Source organism: Emydura macquarii, unplaced genomic scaffold (assembly GCF_026122565.2).
Source record: "Emydura macquarii macquarii isolate MOO-44397 ecotype Brisbane River unplaced genomic scaffold, CSIRO-AGI_Emac_v2 contig_306, whole genome shotgun sequence".
Lineage (NCBI taxonomy): Eukaryota > Metazoa > Chordata > Testudines > Chelidae > Emydura > Emydura macquarii.
In genome coordinates, this window is record NW_027130443.1 from 6,256,732 (window position 1) to 6,273,664 (window position 16,933).

The 16,933-nt window shown below is 46.5% G+C and overlaps 1 protein-coding gene across 2 annotated transcripts; it reads right to left on the reverse strand.

The window, feature by feature from the left end:
- Positions 1-4,789: 4,789 nt before the first annotated feature.
- Positions 4,790-16,858, reverse strand: PLEKHJ1 (pleckstrin homology domain containing J1). Of its 2 annotated transcripts, XM_067557804.1 has the most exons (6): positions 16,731-16,858; positions 15,801-15,868; positions 13,598-13,664; positions 10,816-10,906; positions 10,127-10,190; positions 4,790-8,984 (listed from the first exon to the last, which is right to left on the reverse strand). In XM_067557804.1, exons 1-6 carry the CDS (start codon positions 16,822-16,824, stop codon positions 8,919-8,921), a joined length of 450 nt encoding a protein of 149 aa, XP_067413905.1. In that variant the 5' UTR covers positions 16,825-16,858; the 3' UTR covers positions 4,790-8,918. The 2 variants fall into 2 exon arrangements, with proteins under 2 accessions (XP_067413905.1, XP_067413913.1); XM_067557812.1 differs by lacking the exons at positions 4,790-8,984; positions 10,127-10,190; positions 10,816-10,906 and adding an exon at positions 11,853-12,697.
- Positions 16,859-16,933: the final 75 nt, after the last annotated feature.

Sequence of the window (16,933 nt, forward strand, 5' to 3'; positions counted from 1 at the left end):
CACATGCTTTATTTTTAAATGGGCCACGTTATTAAAATCTTAACTCCAAGGTGCCAGAGTCTGTTTTAATCTAATCATGTTTGCTGCATAACAGTGAGTGACTCTGAACTCATTGACTTAGGTATCGGAGAAGTGTGCTGAGCAAACAGATTCCAGGCCTGTTAGATGAGTGAAAACAAGCACATAGCACCTTTAATCTAAAGAATCCAAAGTTCAAACAGCTGCTTCAAAGTTGCTTGGTAGATATGGATGTTGTTAGGCTGATAGGCTAGGCTACATCTTGGGCCATGAAAATCTTTAGCTGGGTGTAGCTTGCAGTTGCCCATGTGCCTTATCCTGCTGATGGATGGATTACCTCTCATTTCTTCTGAGGGGTTTTGCTTGTATAGAGCAATACTGGTTTTAATCTCTTGTCTGTGGAAGTTTGTATCTACCCTAGGATGAAGTAATTTTGCTTATGGGGAAAATGGCATCTCTTTTTAAATGATCTAATCTAACGTGCCTCAGAAGACTGATATTTTTAAGTAGAGAAATAAGGCTGGAAAATGGAGAGGCAGGGAAAATAACGCAATCAATCCACACCCAATCCATCCTCCTTCCTTTTACTGTAGCTGATAAAATGACCCCCGCGCGCCCCTTCTTCCCCCCCTCCCCCCCCAAAAAAAGGGGGGGGAAAGGTAAAGGGAGATGAGGCTGTAAAACTGTTTGCAAAATGGAGGCAAGCTTTATTCCTTTCTTGGTTGATTAGAACCTTTATTTAAATAAACCCAATCATTGATAAAGAGCCTTGTAGCGGAAACCTTTAATCCCTCCCTTCCCTTTCCGGAGAAATTGACAATAGCGCTAGTTAAATTTACATAGGTGATAGGCTGGGTGGGAAGGTGACACAGAGGCAACTGCTAGATTTTCATTTTGGGAGACCTGGGTTCAAATCCTGCTTGGATTGTGTATTAAAGTAAATTGGGTTCCAATGCTGTCTGTTTCCATCACCCCAACATCATGCAGTTTTGCTGAGGAGAGTCCTAGGATCAGGATAGCTGGAGTGTAGCAGGGCAGGGAACTGCATTAACCAAGCTGTGTCAAGGACCATTGTGCATTGCCTGCCTTATGTTACTGTGTCTTCTTAGGTCTTGCTAATGTGAGTGGTCATTTGGGTGAGCACAATTGCTTCCAATTGTGTTTTCTTAGTCCATCATATGCTTCCCTTCTCTCAAAGTTCATTCATGGAGCCCAGTTCTTCGTGACATTTAGGGGGACTCAGATGATTTCCAAGGGTGTTTGTAAAAGGAATTGAGGGTCCAATCCCTCACTTTGGAGTCAGCCAGCCAAATTTTAATTATGCCAATGACGGCAGGATCCCTCCCTTATCCCCCCCGCGGACATACTTATCCAGCCACTCTGGGGAGAAACTTCAGCACAGTGTATGGTGTGTTTCTGCTGAGTTACGTCCCAGTCCTGCAAACACTGACTCCTGCCACGAGTATCTCGCTGGTAATAAATGCTGTGCCCCCAAGGAAGTGTTGGCAAGACAAGATCCTTAAGCTGCTAGTATCTCATCACTCTTCTTATTTATATATAGATACAAAAAATATACACCCACCTTTCCCATCCTTGCTACATTGCTGGAATGGTGAAGGGAGATATCAAGAGCTGGGGCTTGCTGTGGTCACCTATAAGCTGCTGTTTTAGGGACGTTTTTCCCCACTGACGACTTCACAACATAAACCACCCTCCACCCATTCTGAAGATGGTGCTATTTTCCACCCCCAGTGACTGTCGTTACACTTGACAGTTTTCTTCACTGACCTGGGAGTAGCCTTATCCATTCATCTTAAGAGTCTAACCAGACTTGCTAACGTCAATCACAGGTGCTGCTCACTGAGAAGATGTGCATTAGCTTTCTAACTCTGTACTAGCCGTGAGGGCTCCTTTAGGAATTTATTGACGCATATAGTCAGTTTGCCTTCTGTATTGAAAGCAAACCTTTGTATACCAGAGCTTGGAAGCATGAAAACACTGACACCATTTTTCTTTAGAGGGAGTTTGCCTATTTAATACTCATAGGTTGTTCCTATTAATAATTCTGCTTCTCTTGTTTTGCCTGAGCCAAAAGCATTAAGAGCACTGGTAGCGCCGAACAATGATTGCTTTGTAGTAAGAAATGGAAACTGTACGGTGGACTGTAAAATATTAATATATTAAAATCACAGTTTGGGGAGACACTAGAAAGTGTTTTTGTGAACTATCTCTGCAGCACTGAGGAAAATCACAATCGACGGGATTATTTTAAGCACAAATTTAGTCAGTGTAAAAGTATCTGATTATTTTTTTGTTAATTCAAAGTCCCTTCCCCATCCCCCTAAACAATTCCTTTGTTTTTCATGAATAAGTTTGACTTATCTTTTCTATTAAATTGTGTGCCATATTTTATTGATCCTTTATACATGATAGATATCTATCTATTTAGACTGAATATTGCAATACAAGACGCTGTTGTTGTGGAACTTCAGGGCATAAACCCCAAATACTAAACCTGAAAATACCTTTCCAGTGTATTTAGCATTTGTGACTGTTTGTCTAAAAGGTTGTTTTTTTTTAGTTTTCATGCTTTGACTTCAATATTAAAGATTGATCTAACTGCTTCCTAAAGGTTTGAAGATGTTAATGCTGAAGTTCTCTCAAGTTTGACCCTGTGATTCTAAGGTACATTTGGTTGCTTTTTTGGTGCAGTGGAATTGTCCTTTGGAACGGTAATATTTCTGGAGTTAATGAGAAAGCAGAATGGGCTGATCAGGCTGCTTGGCTCCACCCCATGCCCCTGGACCTCCAATATAAATTCTTGATGTGTTCAGTTTTAAATTAAAAACCAACTCTTTAGGTCTCTGTTCTTTTTAAGAAAGTGTTTTAGGAGTGGGAGTCTGCCCTTGCCAGGGTGGGACTGGACAGAGGAATGCAAATGAAGTTGCTGTTGCTCAGGAATTGATAAGTAAAACTTTTAACTACTAATAAAAATCCATTTTTCAATGGATATAAAACAAAAAATACCCATTTTCTTGCTTAGAACACATGATATGGGATGTTTCCTAGTGAATAGGAATTAGTTTATACATTTTAGCCTATGAAATTGAATTATTTAAAATTCAAACTTCCCCTAATTTATCTTTATTTGGTTTTTTTATACTGGTATGTTGCCCTGTCATTCTGTTCATTCTTCCATAGAACTAGTGTGAATTCTTCTGGTGTGTATATATGTATGTAATAATAATATATATATATATATATTTTCCACCCACCCTTCTGATTTTCCACAATGCAAGTTAGTTTTTTCTCCCCTCCCTTCCACTTTAATTTCTTGTCTTTTACCTTGATTTGTAATTGAAACAATGCTTTGAAGTTTTGTCTTTATATTAAAATGTATGTATTTTAATACATTGTACTGTGGTGATGCGTCAGTACTTCAGCAAGCCGGTTTTTTGCTTTTCTTACATTTCAGATGAGGATTGCATTCTGTATCCTCCACATTCAGCACTCTGCCCCAAAAGGGAGTTTTGGTCCAGTTGCTTGAGTGGTGGACATACAAGACTCTGGTATTCTTTCTCTAACTATCATAAACTATATTGAATTGACTCTAGCTGCAACAGTATAATAATCACTTTAAAGGGGTATGGAGGCTTTAAAGGACTGCAGAAACTTCTGAGGTGCTAGCAACTTAAAATCCCATTACAAAAAGCCTTCCCCCAACTCTTGCTAAGTGACTCGGTTGCTCAATTAAGGCTAAGTTTAGACTTACCGCCTATGTCAGCAAAACTTGTATCGCTCAGGAGTGTGAAAAATCCACCCCTCTGAGTGACGCAAGTTACACCAACGTAAACGCTGGCACGGCACTATGTTGGTGCAAGAACTTCTTCGGCTGACACAGCTTCTGGCACTCATTGGGGGAGGTGTATGAGAGAACTCTCCTGTCAGCACAGAGCATCTTCACCAGATGCGCTCCAGTGCTCTACATGTACACATGGCCTTAATTTAGTTTTCATTAAATTCCTGGGCTTAAACTCTCCTGGCTGGAGCAGAAGTGATGGTTAAACATTTGCTAAATTGGTATCTTCCAGTGGAGACAAAAGCCCTGATTTAGCAAAGCACTCATATGCTTCACTGAATAGGGATGAACTTAAAGCTGTGCTCCGCTTTGAAGCGGAGCCTGTGTGAGGAACTTTAGATGCTGAAAGAGCTACAGTAACACACCAAGCGAGTGCTACCTTCTTAGAGACACTCATTTTCTGGAGTCAGACGCCGGTAGCAGAAGGCATGTCAGAAGAGAATTCAGTAGCCTTGGTCATGTAGAGATAATATTGGGTGGCCCACTGGGCATATTAGCTGCTCCTTCAGAAGATGCTATGGGATCCCTTTAACATGCAGCTGCTGTTCATTTTCACAAGGGGATCTGCCATACTGCAGCCAACCATTCTGGCTTGAACATGGGGAGAAGGGTGATGCTTTAAGCCAGTTTTGTGTCTATTGGCTATACCCCACTTACATCTCTGGTCTGCTGTTTGCTTCCTTCCTGTACAAAGGGTCATTTTGAGGAGTTCATTGTGGGCTAACATTGATAGGAATTTCCAAAGCCCATGAGTTAAGAGCACAAATGCCATTGAAAGTCAATGGATTTTAAGCACTAATAAAAATCCAAGCCTTATTGATTGAAATCTTTATGACCCCTTTAAACCTCTGCTTTGTTCTTGAAGAAAATGTGCATGGGATTCTTACACAGCAGCTGCAATTTACACCCAGGTTAAAACAATTAAAGGTGTTTATTTAAAACATTGTACAACCTACCAACAGCATCAGTAAGTTTCCAATCAAACTACCTTATTTAATGCTTGTTAGAGCAACTAACCACCAAAATGCAAAAGAAAAAGGACCCTCAGCAGATCATGGAAAAACTTTTTTGCATATAAACCACCAATGATAACACAGATCCCTAAATATCAAGTATTTAAATTGTTTCCCCTTAATCCTGAAATGTAAGTGTTGAGTAATAGGCTACAAGTCACTGTCTAGCTAATTCTAATGAGTTACTGGGCATGACGCATGCTCAGATAACTCTTCACAGCATCTGTCTTTATACATTCAATTAAGTAATGAAAGTGAAATTTACGTACCTCCTAATCTAAGCAAATCGCTTTAGCTGTTCCTTGCTCTCTTAATATGCCCCCCAATCCCGAACAAAATGCCCATTTCTATAGTGTGCAATGATCACAGTAAGTGTGAAAGGGTACCAAGAAAAAGCTAGTGTTTTTGTACAGTGCAGGCACCAGCTGGAATATTGATATGGTTGTTTGACTGGTCTAGGTAACCTGCACCAATGGTGACCAATGCTCCAGTTCTGAAATCTTGTCTGCCACAAGCTATGTTCAAATGGTCACTTGCTAGGATTTTAAATATTGTCAAAGATTTCTCAGATAAGTTGATTGTCTCTTAGCTCTCCACAATCTGCTAAAACGAACATTGAGAATTGCGTCAACCAGTGTACGAGCTGATGCAACGCTGTCTCTAAAGGCAAGCGCACAAAAGCTAGCTGGCTGAACAATTTGAAACAGGCTTTGAGTATGAGTGAATGATTGGGTGTAATTGTTCCATAATTCAGATCTAGTATATTATTCTGCATGAAATTCTACTGTATTTCCCAGCTTTCTCTCATCTAGGAGAAAAGCTCCCGCAGCTGAGATTCCCTAATGTGAGTACCAATGTTCCACAGCTACTAGAAAACGCCTGCTCATGTCTTAGGCTGAGTCATCTTAGCTGACTTCCAGGAGATGACACTGAAAATACACTGCCAGTAGCTAGATAGCAAGAATTGTAACGGTTATAAGAGAGTTCAAAGCACCCTCTTAAACATCATTTCATAGGTCAGTGGAGATGGAGCATCAGCTTAGAGGAAAGTGGGCAAAGATTTTAATTGCAGCTACAAAAGAGAGTTCTAGCAGCTGAGCCCTTTATAGTATCCTTGGAATTTGAGAGGCCACTAAATAGCAAAAGCCATATTTGAACAAACCTTGTCTCTAATGTCAGAGGGGAGTTCTGTGCTTAATACCAGAAACGTAGAGCTGTGTTCTGCTCTACCGCAGGGCAACAGCAAAAGCCAAGAAAAGGGCTGATTGAGACGGCTGTATGGGGCAGCTGAGGTCACATTTTCTAAAGCACAAGCTCTAATGTACTTAGTTGTCATCTGTCCTCAGCAACAGTCATCTGTTTTCAGCTCCCGGTCAGACACTTAACTGAGATGGCAGCATCTCCTCACCTACTGTCCCCTGCAGCTAGTATGTGCTTCTGGAGGCACTGCACAAAAATCAGGATGATACCACCTGCCAGTGTGACAAGGTGAAGGCATGTTTCTTGGCAGGAGATGTGCTGCTACTCTGACTGCACTGGAAACCAGAGCCACCTCCTAGCTATCATGCTAGGGCATGGGGCACTGAACAGGAAGGCATGGTTGTGCTCCCCAGGTGTTCCATATACTACCCCACTCTTATCAGCAAGAGATTCAACACAGAGCTTCCTTAGAGCCAGTCACAAAGCTGAACTATGGCTTCCATTGACCTGTGTGCCTGGAAGGCTGCTCTCTAATAGCATTCCAGGTGGACAGGATAAAACTAGTGTACCGCCTCCTCTTTACCACACTGTACAAGACTGGGGGCTGCTACGTCCTGAAGTTCCTGCATGTAGAAGCTACGGCCTCTGTTGAACATACGTGGTCACATGATGAGGTGGGTAGGCCCCTTTCTCCTCCCCCCCCCCACTGGAAATAGTAAAATGTTGGGCTGATGTCTTGTACTAAGGCAATGAGCCTCCACTAATGTTCTAAACCCTAGTTATTTCCCCCTTGGGGGGGGTCTGAGTAATAATGCCCCATGCCCAAGCAACTGCATCCTGCTCCCTGCAATAGAAAACTGCCTCTGAGCCTGAGGGGTTGTCCCTGTGCACTTGAATCTTGGTTTGTGCCAACAGCTCACGTATTACTTAGCCAGCAGGTTCAAGGCTGGTAAGAGGCCAAGCCATGTAGCTCTAGCCAATAGCCCTGCCTTGGCATTCGTGCCTGGCTGCAACTTCCCTTTTGAAAGCCTTAAAGCAGTTGAAGAAAGTGACTTTGTTTCAATCCTATAGCAAATCCCTGCCGTGGTGCTCGGGGAACCGCTGGTCCCTCACTGGGTTACCGATTACTAAAGCCACCAGGGGAGAAGGCTGCCTGCACCCAAGGGCTTCCCCTAGTGGCTGCTTTGGAGAGTAGCACCTTAAGAGAGAACTCCCAGCCCTCTCCAGAAGTCAATGTGGATTGCTTTGGTCTTTTTTTGCTGACGCTGCTGAGGAAGAGGGAAGCTGCAGAAGCTGTATGTTGGACAGAGCCTGCAGCAGCCCTGTACCACTATTCTTCCTGCTGTGGGACCCTGCCTTCCAGCTCGGGACAGAGAGGATGTGGTTCTGCACCCTATGCAGCTCTACATCTCTCACTCCCTCCCGCAAAGGAGACTAGAGAAGCACCATGGCAACTGCTTTGGTTAGCCTCACAGCAGACCACCTGCTCTGGGAAGGCAATGAGTGCACAGCCCCGGCAAGGAGCCAGAGCCCCTAAGAATGATGCCTGCTCAGGATCAGAGGGAAGAGTTTGGTTTAGACTGTGCCTTGCTTCACATCTCTGCTCACTCAGGCTTGCTGGTGAGAGCCACACCCCCTACTCCAGTGCAGGCATCAGGAAGGACGTTTTAACGTGCTGGAGGCTGGCTTTGGGTAGCTGGATTCATTTGCATTAGCTCACAATTAGATTCTAGGACAAAGTGTTGAGCGGAGGCAGGCCCCAGTAACCTTGCATAGATGCTGCTACCATGCGCATGTCACACTGCACTCACTGCTGCATGCACAGGTGTGGGTGGAGACACTGCCCTCCCACCACCGTGTGTCAGCTGGCACAGCACTTGCTGGGGAGGAGGGACCCTAGTTAACCCTGTGTAATGAGGGACAGTTCCTCCTACCTCCATTCGGGGGTTGTCATCCATAACAGATGAGGGCTGCTTCTGCCTGAAACAGCTGCTCTCTGCAACTGTCTCCAGTAACCAAACAGTGCGCAGGACAGATCCAGCAGCAGGATGCTCAGCAGCTGGAGTGGGCCTGACCAAGTGAGGGGGTGTGGCTGGTATTTCAAGGCCAAGCAAAGGAATGTGATCAGCCCAAAACCACCCCCTTAGAGTACGACCCTCCTCCTCCCTGTGAGATTAGTCAATTTAGCAAAAGCCAGCAGAGAGCGTCAGCCAGCAGTTGGCTCAGGGCACACAGGTGCCAGACTCCAGCCACGGGGTGCAGCAGGCTGACCAGAGCTGGATTGCCAAAGCTCCCATGCCTTTCCCAGCAGAAATGCTGCCACTATGGGCATATTTCTGGCATGAAATGGCCGCTGGCCCTGCGCACCAGACCATCCTGCTTTCTACTAGCAGCACCTGCTGAAGAGCCCCAGGCCGCTCCCTCCAGGATGAGTCCAGCCTTGTTTTCACAGCAGCTTCATGGCTGAAATCCCCAGGCCCCTGGGACTGTGGAGGGTCTTCAACCGCCCCAGGAGCAAGTAATGGGCAGCTCCTACATCCCTCGGCCTGGCAGTTTTATGGTCGCACAAGTTAAAGCTGGCACAACAGTGGCCAGTTAAGACTTTTGCTGCTTCTACAAGACAGCAGGCCGAGAGGGGCTGAAGACAAACAGGAAGTGGGAGTGTGCAATTAATTCGTTAAAAAAGACATACAAATTATCTGGCCCATAAATAAGTCACTTGGTCCCAGGAGCTCCACACAGAAGGAGTTTGGTGTTTTCACCCCACCCATCAGGAGGTGGCTGAATGCCAGTTTAGCCCTGGTGGGAGGGGAGGGGAGGCTGCCAGGTTACAGCTTGCGTGTTCCCAGCTGGAATCGGGCTTCCTCAGAGATTCCGTACTGCTCCAGGGGATCCTGCAGCGAGAGCACAACATGCCCGTAAGTAAGGGGGAGTGAGACTCCTGGCCTGGCTTTTCTGCACAATTAATGGCAGGTGTCTGTGCCCAGGCTGTTACTTTAAGATCTCAGTACCTCCCATTACAGCGTGCGGCTGCCTCCCAGCACTGCAGTACGTTGGGACAAGCTGCAGCATACGAGATCATTACTGTATACAGCCAAAGCCATTCATTTACTTAAGGCTTGGGATTTAGATGAGGGTCAAAAGCTTCTAGACTAAGTGTAGATTCTTAGTAAAAGCAGGCAACAGGGTGGTGCTGATGGGGAGGCGTGGCAAAGAACAGTCCCTCAGCCCTTCCACAGGCTGAAAGACAGTCAGCTATGTGGGTGGGTTTTTTAGCCATCCTTCCATAGACGTGTGTGCACTGATGTCACACAATCACCCTATGGCTTGCTGTTCTCTCCATGAGAAAGCAGGGCAGAGGAGTGGGAAGCCCAGGAGTGCCCTGGCCAAAGCATGAGGGGATCTTACATAGCCCCTGCCCGGTTGTCAGGTTCAAGCTTTCCTCAGTCTTAAATTGGTAACAGCTCTACCAACTGAGAGCAGCTGGGCGGCAGGACCATTACGAGTCCAGGGAAGACACATCCTACCGTAAGCACTCTGGACTGCTTCCAGAGCAATGGCTCCTACGCAGGTGCTTTAACGGAGGACCAAGTCCCTGATGGACAGAGTCCCAGCCACCACCCATGCACCAGGGCTGCTGTACTGGGCAGGATCTAACCTGACCTCTTGCACTGGAGGTTCCCCAGATGGAGGCATGAAGCTAAGCTGACTATTGCTGCTGCATGATAGACTGAGGCAGTCTGTACAGCAACCCTGTGGTGCAGTCAGGTTCCTTAAAACTGACTGGAAGCTCTGACACTGATGGCTTCAAGTACCAAGTTACTAAGGGGTTGCTCTTTCCCATAGGCTGCAACAAGCCGGCCGGGGGGGGGGGGGAGGAGGGAATCAGTCTCCCACTGTTCTGGCTGCTCCAGCGCTGTCTCTGGTATAAAACAGGCAGCAACCCCCACCCCACAAATGCTCCCTAGGGACTGGCAATCCCTGGCCTTGATAGAAGGAAAGGGACTTGTGCCTGATAAACGACAGAGGCACTCACCTTCCCTGTCATCTTTTGAATCTCATTCCGATAGAAGATCAAACTTCTTCTCATGAACTCGTAGCTGCAAGACAAGGAACAGAGCCCAGAGTGTCTGGCTGAATATAGATGTATTTCACATGCTGTTTCAGAGCCCTAATGAAGGGCTCAGCTCAGTCACTGCTGCAAGAGAGTGCACCAGTCCTAATGGTGTATGGGGCAGACTCGATGCAAGAGGGCCCTTGGCCATTTTCCCCAGAGACCAATGCAAAAGACCATCTGCCACAGCCACTCTCCCAATCTTGTCAACAGCGTGAACACGCTTCATGTTGCATTGTTGTTTTCTGAATGCAGTGTCAGTTGCATGCCTCCCCAGAGCTCAGCCCTGCAGTCTGTGACGGCAGCTTTCCTATTGCAGCACCAGTGGCTGTGCACCAAACATCACTCAGAAGGATGAGTTCCTTGGCCTGGACAATTCCCCTTTTAGTGACCAAGATAATGATGTATAAGAGATGTCTTCATTGCAATGCCAGTGTTTTGCTCTCTACCCCAGTGGGCACAGAGCTCCTGGTGCTGCTTGCTGCCAAGTGAGGGCCCTCTTTTCTCCCCATTCCAACATCAGCCAGCTGCAGGGCATGCCCAGTGCTCAGCTGCATTCTGAGAGAACCGCGGAATGGCACAGAAGTTCCCCTGCCCAACTGCTGCCCTACCTGGCTCTTCGGAGAGCCTCAATCCACTCCTGACATTGCTCCTCAGTGTCACATTCAAAGGAGTATTTCCTGTCGGGCTCCTCAATGAAACCTGCCAGGGACAAGGAAAGGATGGTTGAGAAATGTTCCCTGCACGCGCCAGCATGTGTCACCACAAGTTCTGCAAAACAAAGTCAGTCCTTTGCCTGGTCCAGGCCACAAATATCTCCTTATTCTAGCTAAGAATGGCAGAAGAGCACAATCCAGTAGGACAAGGCCCCCTTTCTCTGCGTAACATGGAGCTATCCCAATCTTCTCCTCACTCAATTCCCTTGTGTAATATGGTCTCAGATGCACCGTCCAGCTCCCATCTCTCTGTAGCAAGGGCCACAGCCAGCCTCGCTGTCTCACACTTCGCAGCGAGACTAAAGGTTTGAGTCAGTTTCTTTTAAACCCAAGGGATGCAGTTTGCTCGGCAGAGTTTGCTAGGGAACACCCCAGGAAAGCCAGCGGCAGCACGTATTCAGTGTTACTCCTCGTTTGTCACTGGCACAGCCCAGCAACTTCCCCCATCAGACATTAACTGCGGAAAGTTACGGAGCAGTCATTGGGGGAAAGGCCATTGCCTGCAACTGTCCATTGAAAGTGGTACAGGCCCAGAGCGAGGGGCTCATCTCCCCTTGATGCACACTTATGATGCCTCACGTGGTCACGGATCTATTTTGCACCTTTCATCCTGAAAGAGCTATATGAAGTATACACAGAAGAATCAGCTCATGCATCATCGCAATGCAGCCACCTCTGAGATGGAATGGGGCAGCTGTTTAAAACCACACTAAGTTTCAGAAGAGGCAGCACAGAGCACCACATCTAAAAGCCTTAGCAGGGAATGTAACAAGGAAAAACGTAGCTGAACAAGGTGGAATTTGACCAGGACATGGAGCCTAATGACTCAGTTCTTGTAAAGAGACACCAGTTCTTTAACGACCACAAGCTGAATATATGCAAGTTATACATGTACAGATGAGGCAGAAATCAAATTCAGTAAGTTACACTAGAAGCAGGAACAGACCCTTATTGGCTCTTTTCTAAAAGCTGGCACTGCTGCACAGTGGAAAGTGACCCCCTGTGTGACTTTAATGCTTTACCAAGACAGCATCAAGCCCCTACTTAATTAGCCCTGCTCTTCAGGACATAATGTAGATCGGGGCTCTGGCTTAGAGGTACCTCAGCCAAACTGTCTCAGCATCTCCTGCAGGCTGCAGTATGGCACAGATAGCGAACAGAAGTCTCTCTGCCCCTTGGGAAGAGGAAGAGAAGTTGCAAAGCTCCAAATCTCTTCTCTGCATGCACAGGCCAAGAGGGAAAAAGACTGCTTCCCTTCCTAACATGCAAGACTAAGGAGACTCCAAAAGCAGGACCCCTTCAAAACCCCTCTGTGCAAAGCAGTGTAGGTAAATATCTTAGGGAAAGAACTGCCACATTTGTCTGCTTTGTTGCTGACCGGCTGCCTGATTTGCTGTGGTGTGGAACTTTGGGATACCTGGAATACGTGAGAGTCATTCCAGTAGCATGGCAGCTAACGGCGCAGTGGGGCGGTAATGGGCTACAAGAACCTGTCGTTCTCAGGGCACCACACAGACTCTGTCCCAGGACAGCTGTGACAAATGCTGCTGGCTCCTCGTTGGTCCATGTGAAGTGAGCTTTCCTGGGTCTCAGACAAGTGTGAACATCACAAAAGCCATCACTTGTTGCCCCATTTTGCTGGCAGAAAACTCCTCCGTTTCAAGAGGGTGCTGCGGAGACAGTGGGAGTTTAGTCCCTCGTTGCTGGAATGGAGACGAAGGCTCTGCACATCGAAGCAGCTGTGCCTGACAGCCAGGCCAACAGATATGGGGATGGCCTTGGAGGATACATCCTGTTATTTTCGCCACATACCATTTGCACAATGATTGCTTGTTGGATGAAAGGCTGCTTACAAAGGACAACATGCCATGAGCCAGCTGGAGCCACTGCTATCAACACAAGGCCAAACAGCATGGCGGGAGTACTAGGGCGAGGTTAGCCCTGACAAATGCTTTATCTGTGTGTCTTAATTTTATTTTTACCAAAAATAAAGAGTATAGATGCAGCAATGTGTCAATATCATGTCTTCCCAGACAGGAATTTCCACTAGCATTTAACAACTCATACATGTCTACAGCTCCTTTCATCCCACAGAGCTCTACAAACTACACACAGGGCTCACTTCAGCCAGCAATGAAATGCAGCCCACTCTGGGACGGAGCACAGCAGCTACTTAGCACACAGCATCACTGTGCAGCAGTTTGAGAGGGAGTGAAGAAATTCTTATTGAAAATCCTACTGATGATACAAGGAGGGAATCAAGAGGTAGAATATATTGCTTGTCCAGAGCACAAGAGCTTGCATCCTGACTGATGTGACATGGGGTCTTCAATGACAGAAGTGGCCAGGGTCTTGGTTTTCACACCTCAGCCATGAGACCACACCGTCAGAAGCACAATAATTATACCATGAGATGGCAATGATGCAGTACAGAGAGATGCCTCTCCAGAATCCCTAACACCACTTCTTACAACACCCAGGATTTTCCTTAAGAGTCTGCTCTTTCAAGAACTGCCCCTGCCCCAGCAGAGATCTGACACCCCAACACAATAAGGTACATAATTTGATTCCAGAAATGTTTACACTTGCCCTTCCTCCACTTGACTGAGAAGGGAAAAGTTACACACCACATCTTAGGGAGAGGGAAATCCACTGAGAATCTTTATCCAAAACTCACTGATTGAAAAGACGTTCTCCTCCTCTTTGGTGATTCTACAGTGTTCCAACAGCAAAGCTCCAATTGGCTAGAATGAAACCCAAAGAGAAGGTTTAAGACACCGCTCCCCATTGTTCAGCTAGTTCTATAAACAGGCAAGACATCATTCTCAGTGTTCCCTTTCTTACAGTGATGTGGAGGACATCGTGACCAACTCATAAGAGAAATATATAACTGTGAAGAGATGCTAGTGCAAAAACTATCTTTCCTAAGGTATTTTAGGTCTTTTGTACTATCTAGATATTTACAGCTCTTTCATTGTTTCCCATGTATACTTTGCTATAGTGAGTCTTCCATAGCAACACACAAAAGCAAAAACATTTTTAAAAATAGGAAGACGCTGATAAATCACAAACACTCGCAGGGGACCTCAGGGCAGGCATCATAACTTGACTAGAACTAAGTGAGTTTAAGGTGAAGGGTTCTTTAGGCAGACAATATGTGTCTCTGCAGTCAGGCTTCACTGTATAAATATATTTTGTACTGATTAGTATTTGTACAGTGCTTTGGACATCTATATTTGCACAGTATCATTTTGGAAATTTTATATACATCTAGTGATCTGCCCAAAGAGAGGTGAAGGTAAAAGCTTATTTATAGTTCTACAGAATTGAGTCTGCACAGCGAGTTTCGCTGGAAGGTGTGGCAGGATAAACAAATTCAAATTTAGGTTCTGTAAAGAACAAGCTTCAGGCTTTGCATAAGACTACTGAAATGTGTCAGTGCATTCATATAATTCAGTTTATTTTAAACAAATGAATTTCACCTGCAGAATTTGCAACTCATATATTGGTTCACTGAGCTAGGGCATGAGAACCAGAGAGCAAAGTTAAGTATAAACAAAAGTGAACATGACTATTCTATTCTTTGGCAAAGCTGCAATAAATGCAAGCGACAAAGGAATAGAATAGAGAGCAAAGATTTTTTTTAAATCCTCTGAGTTTCTAATAAAAGGTATTACTTGTATCATGGTGAAGTATCCCTTTAACAGACACTATTCTAAGCTTCCAAACTATTTTGGACCATTTTGGACACGCCCTCCCCCTAAATACACAGGGAAATATTTATAGTCTCTAACCACTAGGACAATTAGCATAAGCAGCAACATCATGTAAGCAGCAGTGGAGGGAAATCCTACTGGGAATGGCCTCTAGCGTGTCATGCAGTCAGAGCTCTAACATGTTTTCAGGGGCACCCAGGACTCAAGAGTGATTGTGAAGTGTGGATTCTTGGCCAGATCCAGATCCTGTGATTGTGAGTCTCAGAGGAGACAGGTAAGGAAAGAAGAAATACTCTAAAGTGAGTGTGCAAGAATTCTCAGGGTCACATGTATCTGTGATTGGCGCAAACTACAAACACAACCCCAAAAACCTTTTCTTCATGATCGTGTACAACAGTACCACACTGCACTCATCCTGCATCTCACATCAAAGCACTTTACAAAGTGGGTATTATCCTCATTTTACAGATGTGGAGGCAAAGATAGATCAAAGGACACACATCAAGTCAGTGGCAGAACCAGGAACAGAAGACAGGTGGCCCCAGTTCTCATTCCTCTGCTCTAACAAGCAGAAAATGCCCTTGCATACTTATAAAGGTCCAACTAAGGAATATTAATAAAATACAGCTATTACATTGCTTCAGGTTTTTTTTAAACTAATACCAGGTCTCTCACGTAAGCAGTGATTCAGTTTTTGTTTACAAAGGAACCCTAGTTCCATTCCTAGGTGATTAGTCTAAATTTAAAATCTACTTCACTAGTTTCACATAAATGAATTGCAGTCCTGAATGTAAGCATTAGAGTCCCCTCCCCTACGAGGTCTCTTTGGCAATGATTATGCTTCAGAGATTGTCTGGCCAGTGTTGGTTGGGTGGCACAGAGGTTATTTATTGGCCCTCAGCCAAAATAAGCAGTGGTTTCATTATGTCTGTCATACACCAATAGCGAGCATCACATCATGACTATTTCAAGTGTAAGTTCTTCAGGGCATGGACCATCTACTACTTTGTTAGTACAGTGTCTCACACTAGGGGCCCTACTCTTGGTTGGCCCTTAGATACTATAGTAATAAACATGTTAAATAATAAGGGAGGCTCCTTCCCCCCCCGCTCCAGCTTTAACCAGCACATGCAGCCAGTTTGCAGAAGCAGGTTATTTCCATACCTCTGCTTCATCTGTTCGGAAGTAGAAGAGAAAGTTGACCACAAGCTTCACTAGGCGTTTCTTCAGCACTGTAAAGAAAAGAGTGAGCATTCAGGCATGGAGGTCTATAGGATGAAGAGCTGGAGCCCTTCAGTCAGGGAAAGGAAGAGATAGGCACATCAATTCTCACTGGTACACAAGGTTGCATCTGTGCCACATGGACCCTATGGGACAGCTCTGTTAGAATTTAAACCACCACTGCTTACAAAGCAGCTTCCGGCATTTAATTCTCACATGAACAGCTCTTTGGTGACAACCACTCAAGCAATCTGAATTCCATCCTGGACTCGCCAGCTTGGGCTAGGCCATGGCTGATGAATTATAAAACTATGACCACACAGGCTTCCATAGCACCTCCCAGCTGGTAGGATCTGAACCCCTGCCACCACCTGTAGGCAGTACACCACCGAAAGGCGGCCACCTCTAGGGCAAAAGGAGGCAGCCCCCCCCACATACAAGGCCTCAAGGAGAGAAGCATTCACCAGGGGAGAGAGCCCATGCAGTGCCTGTGGGGACGTCAGGGACACGCACCGCGCAGGGAGCGCAGCAGAGCTGTCTGGGGAGGAGGAAAGGCAGAGAAATGGCTTGAACTGGGGGGGGGGGGGGAGAAACTGATCCCCACTCACCAAGAACGAGCCCCCCCTGCCAGGCAGCCCCAGGTGTTGGGAGAAGGGGAGGAAATGACCCTCTATCCACATGTCCCCCCCATCTTCCCAACCCCTCCCCCAGCCTTGTGGCTCACCCCAACACACCTCAGGTCCTGGCCCGCCCCCTCCCCCATCATTCCTCTGGCACCGCCCCCCCCCCCTTTGCTCCCCATCCACTTTGGCCCTCCCCCTCATACGCCACACCCCCTCCCCGTACCGCCCGGCCCCGGCAGCGCCCCCTCACCGCTCCCCTTCTTGGGCACCCGCATCAGGATCTCCGCCGCCTTCTCCGCCGGCTGCCGGGACAGGGACAGCAGCTCCCGCTCGTTGTAGCGCATGACGAGGGCCCGCCCCACCCGGTCCCCTTCCCCGCGCGCGCACTCCCCCTTACGGCCCCCGCCGCAGCATCCCCCTGCCGCGGGAGTCCCTCCCCGCCCCCCAACCCGG